We start from the raw sequence: 12,592 nt of genomic DNA on the forward strand, positions 1-12,592 counted from the left end.
GTGAACTAAGGCTTTATTTGGCAAGTTTGGGTGTCCCTTTGCCAAGCATAATGGCAAGCACTAAGCATTCAGTGGTAACAAAATCACTGTGGTTCCTGCTTTCACTGAGCAGTCTGTTCAAAGATAATGATGTCGTGACACAAAAATGTAGCAAATGCCATGATGGAGCAACAGAGTTGATGACAGCTATAAAGGCCATGACTGCGATAAATTATGACCTAGTCAAAATGACTGGGAAAGACTTCGTTGAAAGGGATAATTGAACTAAGACTTGAAGGATGAGGAGTAATTAGAGAAGTGGAGAAGAGAGCATATCCAAAGAAAGGCACACTCTTACAGGACTGAGAAAGCTATCTGCTCAAGTAGGAGTATGTGTTTTAGTAGAGTTAGAGGCTGAAAAACAGGTAAAGAGTACTACAGGTGGCTTTACAGTTACGTTCCATGTTTTGTCTCTTAAGAACAGTTGGAAACTAAGGTTTCTAAGCTGTGTGTGTATGGGGCCAGGAGTGGGGTAAAGGATAGTGGGTCACCTAACAAAATTGCCATTTAAAGAATACACAATGCAGTTTTGAGAACAATCTGTATGGGGCGAGAGATGTCTATTGGGAATAGCCCGTGAGAGAAATGATTACAACATAAAGTGGAGGGCAGTAGTGAATGGATCCTACAGATTTCCTGTCTCACTTAGTGCTCAGTATCCTTTCCTGGGTAATCCAGGCTTCAGTCGTGAGACTGATCTCTAATTACATTCTTCCCTAGGCGATCCCATCTAATCCCAGGACTTTGAATACAATCAGTATTTTAGTTCCTCCTAAATATTCCTAGGTCCCCAATTACTCCAGTCTTGAGTGTTCCAAATCAATCTCTTCATTAACCTGCATTCATCCATTTGCTCAGGGCAAATACTTTGGGTATACTTTCTTTTGTACCCTGGATCTAGTCCTTAACCAAATCCACATAGTTCTACCTTGAAAATATATCCTGAATCATCTAACACTTCTGACCACCACTACTACCAGCTTAGAGCAAGTAACCACAGTAGCTTATAATGGCTCTCTTTCTACTCATCATCCTGCAGTGATTTTTGTGGACAAGTCAGGTTTTGTCACTTCCTGGTTCCCCAAACTCCACTGGTTTTCCCATCATACCTAGAATTAAATCCTAAATTTTGGTCTATGTGCGTTCATTATTTGGCCTAATTGCCTACTGTTTTGTTCTTGCTCACTAGTCGATCTTCAAGCATGCAAAGGCTTTTCACTCAAATATTCTTAACGTTCATTCTAAATTCAGGTGTTTGCTCCAGTGTCATCAGCTCAGAGGCCTTCCATGTCCACCACTAAGACATATCCTTACTTTACTTATTGGACAGTTTTTTCTTAATAGCACTTAAAGCTTACCCAGAATTACGCAAACTTTATAAGTGAAAAACATTTTGGTCACTTTATCCCTGGTGTCTGGCATATTGACATTTGTTGAGCGAATATGAAAATGATGGGTGTTGGACTAAAAATGGGTAGTAGTGATGATTACACTGGAATTGGAAGTGTCTTGGTTTGAGGAAGGAGTTCAGCTTCAGACATTTTGAATCTGAGGTATTCAAGAAATGTCAAGCAAGCAGTTGGAATTTGTTAAATTAGTTCAACAATCTGGCCCAAAGACAATGTATAAGAATATACAGGTGGTTCTTGTAGTAGAAGAATATATAGGTGGTGCTTGTAATATGCTTGGGCGAGTTCGCCTGGGAGCTGGGCGGGAGGAAGAAGTATTTAACAAGAGCAGAGCCCCAGAGCTGATTTTCAGAAGAGCGCCATCATTTGATGTCCAGTTTAGGCCTAAAGGGAATTTACAAAGTACCCGCACCGGTGGGTAGAAATACTTAGTTTCCGACAGGTCTACAGGGCCCTTTCTTCAGGTGTGGAAGATCAAGTGAATAAAACAGGTCTGCTGATCGAGTTTCCTCATTTTGTCACGTTAAAATGGGAAGTTATTTAAATAAAAGGGTAAAATTACGCACAGATCCCTGGAGTCGGTCGTCTCGTATAACTAGGATAAACACTAAGAGCCTTGGACCCCCTTACCGTGTGCTGCCCCGGGCCTGTCTGGTAACCCGGGCTCGCCCCAGCACAGCGGCAAGCGCTTATTTTGTCCCTCGGAGCCAGGGCATCTTGATTCTGATACGAGAGGCAAATCGCACCCGTGCCACTCGGAGCAGAGACTAAATTCCAAAACCGCGCTGGCCACGTAGGCTGCAGCTCCGCCTCCCGGGCATCTGACGTCATCACACGGAGACATGGTTGCCGAAAGTCCCCGCACGCACGCCGCACCGCGCCGTTAGTGCGCTCGCGCACATGGAGCCTTTCAGTGCCTGAGCAGGACGCGCGTCGCGGAGTGAGGCCAGCGCTGAGAGCGCGCGGTCAGGCATCGCTAGGGGCAGCCCGCCGCTCCCTCTGGGCTTCTGGAGTAATTGGGTTTCCCCACGTGCTTCCGCTTGGCTGCTGGCTGGGATCCGCTGGGTTCGGGGTGCAGGTACCCAAGACGGGATGGCTGGGGATGGGTACCAAGGTCGGTGTCTGTGTCCTGCTTGGGACCAGAGGTGGCCGGCTCGAGGATGAAGGCTCTGTATCCTTGCCAATGCTCGGCCCGCGTCGACTGCCGGCCCACACGGGCGCTCGCTCCTAGATGACAGGCTCCTCTTCCCCGATTGGCGGCCACTCTCCGCGTGCTTCTCGAGCGCTCTCCGGGGTTGCGTGGCTCCATCTCCACCTTCTGGGGAACTCTAGCTGGGGGTCTGGGTGTGTGTGTGTGTGGGGGGGGTGACAACACTTTTGCTTTCCGCGGAGCTTGCCTACGGTTCCTGGTTTTGGCGCTACGCATTAAACCGAGGCAGTCTGATTCCAGATCCTCCCATGCTTTCATTTGTTTGTCTAAGCTCGTTCGTTTATACTGTTTTTTTCAGGAGTCACATTCAGGACTTGTTTCATTTGCTAATGCATCTAGAATGGTGACTGGCACATAGATGCTGTGTTTACTTGTTAGACAAATAGACGAGTGAATGAGGAATAGTTCTCTTTCTTTTCCTTTCAAGGCCCTCTTCCTACGTTAAGCCTTCCATGGCAATTCCAGCCCACGGTAATCTCAGACCTTCATCAGACTATTGGCTGTACTATTATTTTTGCGTCTAGTTTTATCTGTCTTTAGACAAATTGTCCCTTATCTCTTTCTCTTGAATATTCTCTGCAAGGAGAATGAAAGCCCTTTGAAGTCAAGTCTTGTCTGGTATTGTTTCTGGGGCTCCCACAGTAACTAGAGCAAAAAGCGGTCCCTACTAATTAGTTATTGATTGATTTGTGTGTGATCTCTATGTGGCCTCAACTCAACTGACAAGTTGGGCAGAGTGGGGAGCTGGAAAGAGCTTAGGCTTTGGAGTCGGGCAGATTTGAGTGTGAATCCTGTCATATTCCTTCCTTAAAATACTTGAATTCTTTATACTTGCTCCTTTCCTCATAAAAAAGGAGCCATTGATTGTAACATAATGTTTTATATTAAGAAAGGACTTCTAAAATCCATATTTGGATTGGAGGGTAGAAGGACAGTTAAGGCACACTTAAGGTTCAATTAATGAACTTTATATTTAGAATGCAGCAGGCTCTGTAGTTTCTAGGTAGGCTGTCATTCTTCCTTCAGTGTTGTAGAAATGTAATTGATATTCCTGATGTTTCTTTGGTGTATTTATTGTGGTAATAATGCATTATCGTATTGTACGTAATCCAACTTTAAGGTCTGTCTGTACAGGCTTCAGTACGGGTTTCTCTCCTTTGAGGAGACAGTGGGACACATTTCATCACAGTAACATTCATTGATTTCCTTTCTCTGACTTTATTAGTAATGCATATGAATAAAAAAACACAAAACTCTAAAAAAACAAAAGAACAAAATAAGAACCACCTGCAGTCTCACCATCCACAAAAATTACATTTTTGTGTTTTCTTTCAGGTTTTTTTTTTCCCTTCATGTTATGTACATGTGTTTAAAAGATGGTATCATGCTTTGTTCTGTGATGTCAGTCTTTTCATAAGCATCTTTATCCATATCCTTAGATAATTTCTGGAAGTGATTTTGAAGGAGCTTTTTTGAAAACTGCCTTATTATCTCACAAATATACCATCGTATATTTTAATCATTCTATTTTGTGGACCATTGTTTCAAGTCTTTTTAAAAAACTCCTTGATAGAAGTATGAAATACAGCTTCCCTTCTGACTTCCATGCTGAGGAAACATTTTCTTTGCCTCCCAAGCCTCAGTTTCCTAATTTTAAAAATGAGACTGACATGTTCCCTAGGGAGCAGTTTGAGGGTTAAGTAAAATGATACTTCCCAACGTGCCTAGCATAGCTCCTGGTCCCCCAAGAGGCTGCCAGCTAATGTTCCTCACCCAGAATCTGGCGTTCATGTCCAGTTGTGTTTCCTTTCTCTCTCTTTCAGTGATAGTCTTTCACCATGCATCGGAAGAAAGTAGATAACCGAATCCGGATTCTCATTGAGAATGGAGTTGCTGAAAGGCAAAGGTCTTTGTTTGTTGTAGTCGGAGACCGAGGAAAGGACCAGGTAAGACCTCGTAAACACTTCCTGGCTGACTTTGTGTCTTGTCCCACAGGTAGCTTGTTACTGCTCCTCTGAGGTTTCAGCACATAATAACATTAAGGTCCCTTTGACTGCTTTTCTCTACACAAAATGCCTTGTGAGAACCTAGGGGTGGACTGAGCACAAGGTTAAGAGTGTGTGACCGGGCTTCTAGTCCCTGCCTGGGCACTGCCCTCTCCTGGCCCTCTGTTTACTTTCCAGATCTGTCAAAATGAGGTCTGGCAGTCTCTGAGGTCTCTTTTGGCCATGAGATTCTGTGACTTTTTCCTTTGGCAGGTGGTCATACTCCATCACATGTTGTCCAAAGCAACTGTGAAGGCTCGGCCTTCAGTGCTGTGGTGTTATAAGAAAGAGCTGGGGTTTAGCAGGTAAGTTGGGCCTTTTGAGTGTCCCATACCATTTATAGTTGCTGCTCCTTAATTAAACGCCAGGAAATGATTATCTGACATAGTTTTTCAGGGATTGTTAGGGAGCTGCGACCTCTGAGGGCTCTTCCAAATAGTGAAAATAATAGAGCTGATGTCCTTCTTTCATTCCTGACGATAAATTTCAAAGCCACCTTGCCTTTCCCAGGTCTTCTGGGGAACGGTACTGTGTAGTAGAAGCTTTGGCTTGAGACTAAGGTAATGAGGCCACCAAGGTTGGTTTCAAGCTCTGGTCTAGCCAAATAGGAGGTTTAGGTACTCTCGTTACCCTTCTTTTGAAGATGAGAATCTGTGGAAGGTGCCAGGGCAGCACAGTAGGATTCCCCCACAGACTCACCCCTGGCTCCGGGCCCATCCTCTTAACCTCTCTACTCTTTCCTTCACTTTTAAACGGAGGGGGTTGGCCCTGCGATAGCTGAGTTCCTTCTGGCTCTGAAGGTCTTGATGGGTGATCAGTGAGCCTGTCCCCTGCTCCCACCCCTTTAGCCTCTCTGGTTAACTGGCTCTCCTGGGGTGGGTGGGTGATTGCAGTCATCGGAAGAAAAGAATGCGACAGCTACAGAAGAAAATAAAGAATGGGACGTTGAACATAAAGCAAGATGACCCCTTTGAACTCTTCGTGGCGGCCACAAACATCCGCTACTGCTACTACAATGAAACCCACAAGATCCTGGGCAACACCTTTGGCATGTGCGTTCTCCAGGTAGGTGGCTTGCTCCAGCTTGGGACTGGCGTCAGAGAGCGGAGGGCTCCCCTCAAGAACAGGCGGACAGTAAGGAGAAAGATTGACCCATACAGACTCCCCCAGGCAGTATCAGTGGAATAGTTGGCCACTTTCCAAAGCAAATTGGGTAACTCACCCCATATAAAAATAAACTTTTCCACTTAAAGCGATGCTTAACCTAGAGATACCAAAACTGACACAGGTGCTCCATCATGGCTGGTTCTAACCGGCTGAGGATGAGAAAGAAAGTATTGTGAACTTAGAGGGACCCCAGATTCCCAGATCCTAACTGGAAGTAGCCGAAGACTTTGGTGAGCAGGGAGCAGTGGGGCCTGTTTTAACTGGCTGGGCGTAGTCCTTAAAACCCCCTCACTTTTCCTCCACAGAGAACTACCTGGTACATTTCTTCTCTGGTATTCTTGTCTTGCCAGAACAAACTTCACATTTTTTTGTTTCCAGCTCTGGCGGTCTCTGTTTTATCCTTTGATTCTTGGACACCTGTGACCCCCCCAACCCCTCCACCCCGAAAGGAGAACACATTTAAGCCCCCGTCCCCAATTTTGGTGTGTGTTTATCATTTGCATGTAGTACCAGGATTACGTATGTCATAAGTTGTACCTTATGAAAGGTAAGTTAAGAAATGAGGGGAAAGTGCTCGCCTTGGCAGCACATATGCTAGAGCTGGAATGACACAGAGAGGAGTAGCACGCTCCCTGTGCAAGGGTGACACACAGCTTCCTGAAGCATTGCATAGTTTTGGCATTCAGAGGGCACTTGTTGGGATGAGCACTGGGTGTTACATGTAAGTGAAGAATCTCTAGAATCTCTAAATTCTGCTCCTGAAACCAACCTTATACTCTATATTAACTGGATTTTAATAAAATCTTGGAAAGAAAAAAAAAAGGAATGAGGGGAAAAAATCACGAATTGGAAGTTTTTGGTTTATTTTTCTCATATTCCACTTGTTTGTCCCATACTGCTGGCTTGCATCCCACCTTGTAGACTAGAAAGGAGCATTTCGCTTCTTCTTACCTGGCCACTGATTGGTAGTGAGTGCTCTTAGGCCACCACTGTTACCAGGTGCAGTGAAGATGGCTCCTTGAGGCAGCGGCTCCCCCATGTGGGGCAGTTTGAGTTTTGTCAGGTAGGTTTTATGTAAACACATCCGAAAACGAACGTGAGGTATTTGTGAAATACAAGTGCAAATCACTGGAGAGGATTTCTTCCCAGATAGGATCTTGTGTGAGGTTATTAGACACACTTTTGTCATACAAAACCGGGTACACCTCTTGCCTAGTGCTGGGCTCTCTTCTGTGCCCCTAAGTAAAGGGAGGTGTGTGGGCCCCTCCTGGTGAGTTGAGTGAGGGCTATGGTCTTGGGTTCGTGTTCAGAAGCCCTCCTTTTATTTAGTTAAACTTCCCCGGGGGTGCTCTTTGTGTGACTAGCCCTTTTTGAGGTCTCTTTCTTTCAGGATTTTGAAGCTTTAACTCCAAACTTACTGGCCAGAACTGTGGAAACAGTGGAAGGTGGTGGGCTGGTGGTCATCCTCCTACGGACCATGAATTCGCTCAAGCAATTGTACACAATGACCATGGTGGGTATATGGTTTTTAACTGAGTTGTGGCGGTTCACATCAAGTGTGTTTTTGCTGTTTGCCACTTTCTTTTAGGAGTTCCTATGGAGGGGGCACCTGGGTGGCTCAGTGGGTCAAGCAGCCGACTCTTGATTTTGGCTCAGGTTATGATCTCACTGTGGGATCGAGCCTCATGTCAGACTCTGCACTGAGCATGGAGCCTGCTTGAGATTCTCTCTCCTCTCTCTGCTCCTCCCCTGCTTGTGTGTACTCTTTCCTCTTCTCTCAAAATAAGTAAGTAGACGTTGAAAAAAAAATTCCTGTTGAACGGTTTTAGTGAGCAGTCAGCACAAGGTCTGGGTTGGGAGTTCTTTGTCTGTAAGTAATGAGAACGTCACTGCAGAGAAAGTCAGTGACCTTGAGTGTGCCCAGGCATCTCTGAATTTCATATTTCCTTGCAGGTATTTGTAAATTCTATACCTGTGAGATTCATGTATGTGGCAGTTATTAGGTAGTTACGTTTCTGGAATGGTATTCTGCAAAGAGCCACGCCAGTGCCCCCATTTTGGATTACCAAAAAGGGACCATGCACAGACTTGCCCACCAGTCCTCATGCTAATGGATAACGAAGGAACATTTGCCACTTCCACTCCCAGTTTGGCAAGAGATTTGACTGTGAGAGGGGTAGTTTCCACCCAAAGCTGAGGACATGGTTAGGAGTGGGAATATGTCTCTGTGGATTCACAGCTAGTCTGCGACCCCATCAGTATTGCCATTTGCATGTTCCTTGTGACAGGTTTTAGTCACAGGCCTGTGGCCCTGCTCAGGAGTGGCGTTAGAATTGGCCTCAGGGTTTCACAAGCTGCGTTTATGCAGGGACATGGACTTTTCCACAGATCTTAGTAGCTGCTTCCCATCACCGCTTCTCCTATAGCCCCTCTGGCTTCCTCAGGGGCCCTCAGACATGCTCAGTATGCTCTCACCTCATGGCCTGTGCACTTGCTGTTGCCATTGGGATATCTGCACAGCCCGCTTCTCACTGCATTCATGTCCCTGCCCACATACCCCCTCCTCTGTGGGACAGACTCTGTCACTCCTTGACCTGCTTGATTTTCCTTCACAGCATCTGCCAGCTACCTAAAGTTACATATTTATTTGTTTGTTGCCTGCCTCCCTGTGCTGGTCTGTAAACTTCATGAGGTTAGGGACTTAGTTTTCCTCACTGGTGCATTCCCTGATTCTGGAAGAGTGCCTGGTGTTTACTAAGCACTCGTTAAATACTTGTGAATGAATGAATGACTTTTTGCCCACATCAGTTTGTTTGTCCTCCTTCCCCCTTTTCCCTGCTTCTCACCTCAGAGGTACACCACGTAAGTAGCCACACTCCTGCCATTTGCTGTCACTGCACATTGTTTTTCATTTGGAGCATTTGCCAGATTTTTTTTTTTTTTTTTTTACTCGTTTCCCTCCGACCGTTAGACTGTAGGCTCCATGAGAACAGAGGTCCTGCTTTATTGAATACCGGTGTATACCCGGCATGTCTGATTCACGGTTGGTATGTGTGTTTTATTGAATGAATGAACGAACACATTTTATGATGCTGGATAAAATGTGGAAAAAGTCAAAGCCGAGGTGAGGGGATGTTTGTTGTAATAAAAAACATTACCTTTAGCATTTGATGATCCATCCCAGTTCCAGCAAATAGCAGCTGGGCTGTTCACAGCAGGTTCTGGAGGAGTGGGTTTCCAGCAGTAGCTCTGGCGCCTCCTTATCCCAGGCTTGCTTGATAAAGCTGCTTCACATTTGGACCGCGAGCCGCAGCGCTGTTGGGATGTCTGTGTTCACAGACGTTGTCTCTTTCAGGACGTGCATTCAAGATACAGGACGGAGGCCCATCAGGATGTGGTGGGACGGTTTAACGAGAGGTAGGTCTGAAGCACATTTCTCGGGTCCTTAATTGTGGGGAGCCGCGGTGCAGAGAATATTTTTGTCTTGGACCCAGATGAAAGCGGTGCTTTTGTCTGAGGGAAGGTAGCACAGGGGTCCAAATTGGTGAGATTCCTGACAGCAGTGGTGGTGGTGAAGCCAACTGGAAGCAGTGAAAGTGAGTGGGGAGCTGGGGCCTGAACCAAGTCACTCTCCTCTCTGGCTTTTAGCTTACTCATCTGTCAAAGGGGTGATTTGTCTGGATCACTGTTTCCCAAAATGTGTTTCACAGAACACCAGTATTTTAAGAGGGACTTTATGTCAAAAGGGTTTCTGCTAGATACGTCTGGGAAATGCTGATACAGTTTTTCCTATGTGAAGATTCACGTTAGCCTGTTGTAGTCTCCAAAAAGTGTTGCAACAGCAGGGATCTATTTAACTGATTGTTTCCCAGATTTATTTGACCATAGAGCCCTTTTTTAGGGAGCATCAGTTAGCAGCCTGTGAAACACCTGACGAAGCTGTGGCCTGGATCAGTGGTCCTCATCTACAGCAGTCTTGCTCCCTGGGGACATTTGGTGATGCCTGGAAACCTTTTGCTTGTCATGACTTGGGGGGAGGGAGTTGGGGGGACGCTACTGGCATCTAGTGAGTAGAGGCCAGGGGTGCTGCTAAATAGCCTAAAATGTACAGAACAATCCCACAACCAAGAATCATCTGGTCTGAAATATTGCTGGTGCTGAGGTTTAGAAATCCTGGCCTCGGTGAAGCTTGGGGCCTTTCCAGTTTGAATCCTCTCTGGTGTTTTCATTTAGTAGATGGAGTAGGCCAGGGGGGGCGGCCGTGTGCTGCTGGATAGAATGGAAGCCTGTGAAAGTAGCGTGAGGTTCTCTTCTTGCACCTGTGGGAGAAGTTTGACTTCTCTAGCCAAACACATGTTTTCCTGCACATGGGAATGTCTGTGTTACATTTCTTGAGGCAGCTTTCTTCTCCCTTTTCTTTGTTTTTTCTTCCTTTGTGGCAGAAGGTAAATTTGTGACTGGTGATCATTTGTGGAGTGGGGTAGGAATTCCCCATTTAAGGATGGCCTGAGACAGCTCAGTCCTCAAAGGGTGAGCCTCAGAGGTGTGGGAAGGGCCCTATGACTCAGTTGTGCACAGTAGGAATGCTTGTAACCCGTCTCGAGAGAGAGAGTTCTGGGTTTTCTTGTTTGCCGTATAGAATGTGTTCAGGTGCCTTGTAGACGAGGCTCAGAGTCCTCTTACCCTGCTCTCCAGCTGGGTTTTGGCTCTTTCTAGCTTTCTTAGAGACGTGTGGGCATCAAATCATTTTCCTCAAGAAAAGCCACACCTTTATATCATGTATCGGCCCCTCCCCCCAACGCCTCATTACGGTTTTCTTCCTCAGATTTATTCTCTCTCTGGCCTCTTGTAAGAAGTGTCTTGTCATCGATGACCAGCTCAGCATCCTGCCCATCTCCTCCCACGCTGCCAGCATTGAGGCCTTACCTCCCCAGACCCCGGTGAGTCAGCCAGGGGTCCAGGAATCTGGGTGAGGCCGTGTTTTTTGTGTGGACCCTCTCGTGGCAGTGGCAGACCTTGTCCTCTCCTCTCTGGTAGGATGAGAGTCTTGGTCCTTCTGATCTGGAGCTGAAGGAGTTGAAGGAGAGCTTGCAGGACACCCAGCCCGTGGGCGTGTTGGTGGATTGCTGCAAGACCCTAGACCAGGTGAGTGTGGTGTTCCGAACTTCCCTGTTCCAGTATAGACAGGGCAGAGGTAAAATAGAACATGCAGAAAGCAGCGGAAGCCAAGTTAGGACAAGTGAGGATTTGGATCCTCCTTGGGGAAGGGACCTTTTCTCTTGCTTGAACCCCTGCAGCAACACCAGGGCTAGTCTCTGTCATCTGCGTTCATGGCAAGTCCAGAGATTATGTCCCCCTTCACCCCAGGTCATTAATTCCCTGAGTAGAGGGTCTGGGGGGAAGATGGATGTAATTTAAAGAGGAACCCCCAGTGCTTTTTCCAAGAGAGGGTGATGTATCTGTATTACTCCATTTCAGTTACAGTTTTGATGACATGAAGGTTTTGGCCTATGCCTTGCATAGAAGTGAGAGGAGAGCCTGAGGCCCCTTGTACTTACTCTAGTTCCAGAGTGAGGCCTGATAAGGCCCTCCAGGGTGGGATGGACCTGATCTGTAGGTACAGATAACAGACTGGGTGGGAGCTTCCAGAGTGCATTTCTGTGCTCACGGAGGTGGCCAGGGCTGGTAAACTCAGATTCTCTCCTGGTTCCTGGGGTGAGCAGAGCTGACCGGGCAGTGCCCAGAAGCCTTCAGTTTGTCAGGTGTGTTCAGGATTCTGATCGTGAGCCTCTTGGCACTGGACTCTTCCCTCATGATGGAAAACAGCTGCAGTGACACGTCCCACTTGGGGCAGAATCCCAACAGGCTGATTCCCTTGTTCATTCTAGAAATAGAATTATCAGCCACATAGCTCTCTATACAGAGGCTGCGGGCTTTAGGTGGCTTTGAATCCAGTCTGGGATATTCTTTGTCAGAGGAAATGCAAGAGGATGGAGAAAGGGCAGAAGAGGGAGAAGCTGTAAAAGCAGCAGGAGTGTTATAAGAAAATAACGTAGAAAAAAAAACACTGAGTGTGAAAGAGTGTTCGTTAAAAATGGAAAATGGTGTTTCTACTTGGCAGTCCCGCTCTGTAGAGACAACTGCCATTAACAGTTTATTTTGGATACTTCTGGAACTTTGTCTACGCATACAAATGGATATTTTAAAAATACGTGGAGGGGTTACACTGTACAGTGTAAGTGATCCCCTATTAGGCATTGGGTTGGTTGGTTGCAGTTTTTTTGCTGTTATAAACTGTGCTGTTAGGATCTTCTTACAGATACGCATTATCTCTGGGATAAGTTTTTTTCCCAGAAGAGTTGCTGGATTAGATTGTGTGTGCATTAAAATAGGTGTCGTGCCAGTTTGTGGAACCAGCAACAGTGTGTGAAAATGCCCTTTTCCGTATGCCTTGCCAGCGTTGGCTACAGTTAAACTTCCAAGCCTACCAATGTGCTGTGGGAACACAGGATCCCTGTTTTTGTTTGTATTGCTTTAATTATGAGAGAAGCAGGCACTTTATCATATAATTACTGGTCATCAGGGTCTTTTTGTTTTGTAAATTAGTTTGTGTATTGGTTTTTCATTTTAGTAAATTATTTTAGAATGCGTTTTCAGTTCAGATTTCTTACTCTTCTATTCTTACTCTTCTTTTTTAATCGTGGATTTTTTCTGGTTATGTT

General features: G+C 46.0%; 1 protein-coding gene and 1 non-coding gene across 3 annotated transcripts in view; both read left to right on the forward strand.

Moving 5' to 3' along the window:
* The first annotated feature begins 1,264 nt into the window (after positions 1–1,264).
* Positions 1,265–12,592, forward strand: part of NAT10 (N-acetyltransferase 10) — a 36,182-nt gene continuing 24,854 nt past the window's right edge. The window contains exons 1-8 of one of the 2 annotated variants that reach the window (XM_030332453.1): positions 1,265–2,562; positions 4,482–4,604; positions 4,917–5,008; positions 5,597–5,768; positions 7,261–7,383; positions 9,226–9,287; positions 10,696–10,810; positions 10,908–11,015. In XM_030332453.1, coding sequence (XP_030188313.1) covers positions 4,497–4,604; positions 4,917–5,008; positions 5,597–5,768; positions 7,261–7,383; positions 9,226–9,287; positions 10,696–10,810; positions 10,908–11,015 — 780 coding nt within the window. In that variant the 5' untranslated portion in view covers positions 1,265–2,562; positions 4,482–4,496. The remainder of the gene's footprint in view (positions 2,563–4,481; positions 4,605–4,916; positions 5,009–5,596; positions 5,769–7,260; positions 7,384–9,225; positions 9,288–10,695; positions 10,811–10,907; positions 11,016–12,592) is intronic. The other variant, XM_030332452.1, reaches the window with a different exon arrangement.
* LOC115526584 lies at positions 6,441–6,547 on the forward strand. Its single transcript, XR_003972644.1, has one exon. It is a non-coding gene; the product is annotated as a U6 spliceosomal RNA (small nuclear RNA).

The sequence above is a fragment of the Lynx canadensis genome, chromosome D1 (assembly GCF_007474595.2).
Source record: "Lynx canadensis isolate LIC74 chromosome D1, mLynCan4.pri.v2, whole genome shotgun sequence".
NCBI lineage: Eukaryota > Metazoa > Chordata > Mammalia > Carnivora > Felidae > Lynx > Lynx canadensis.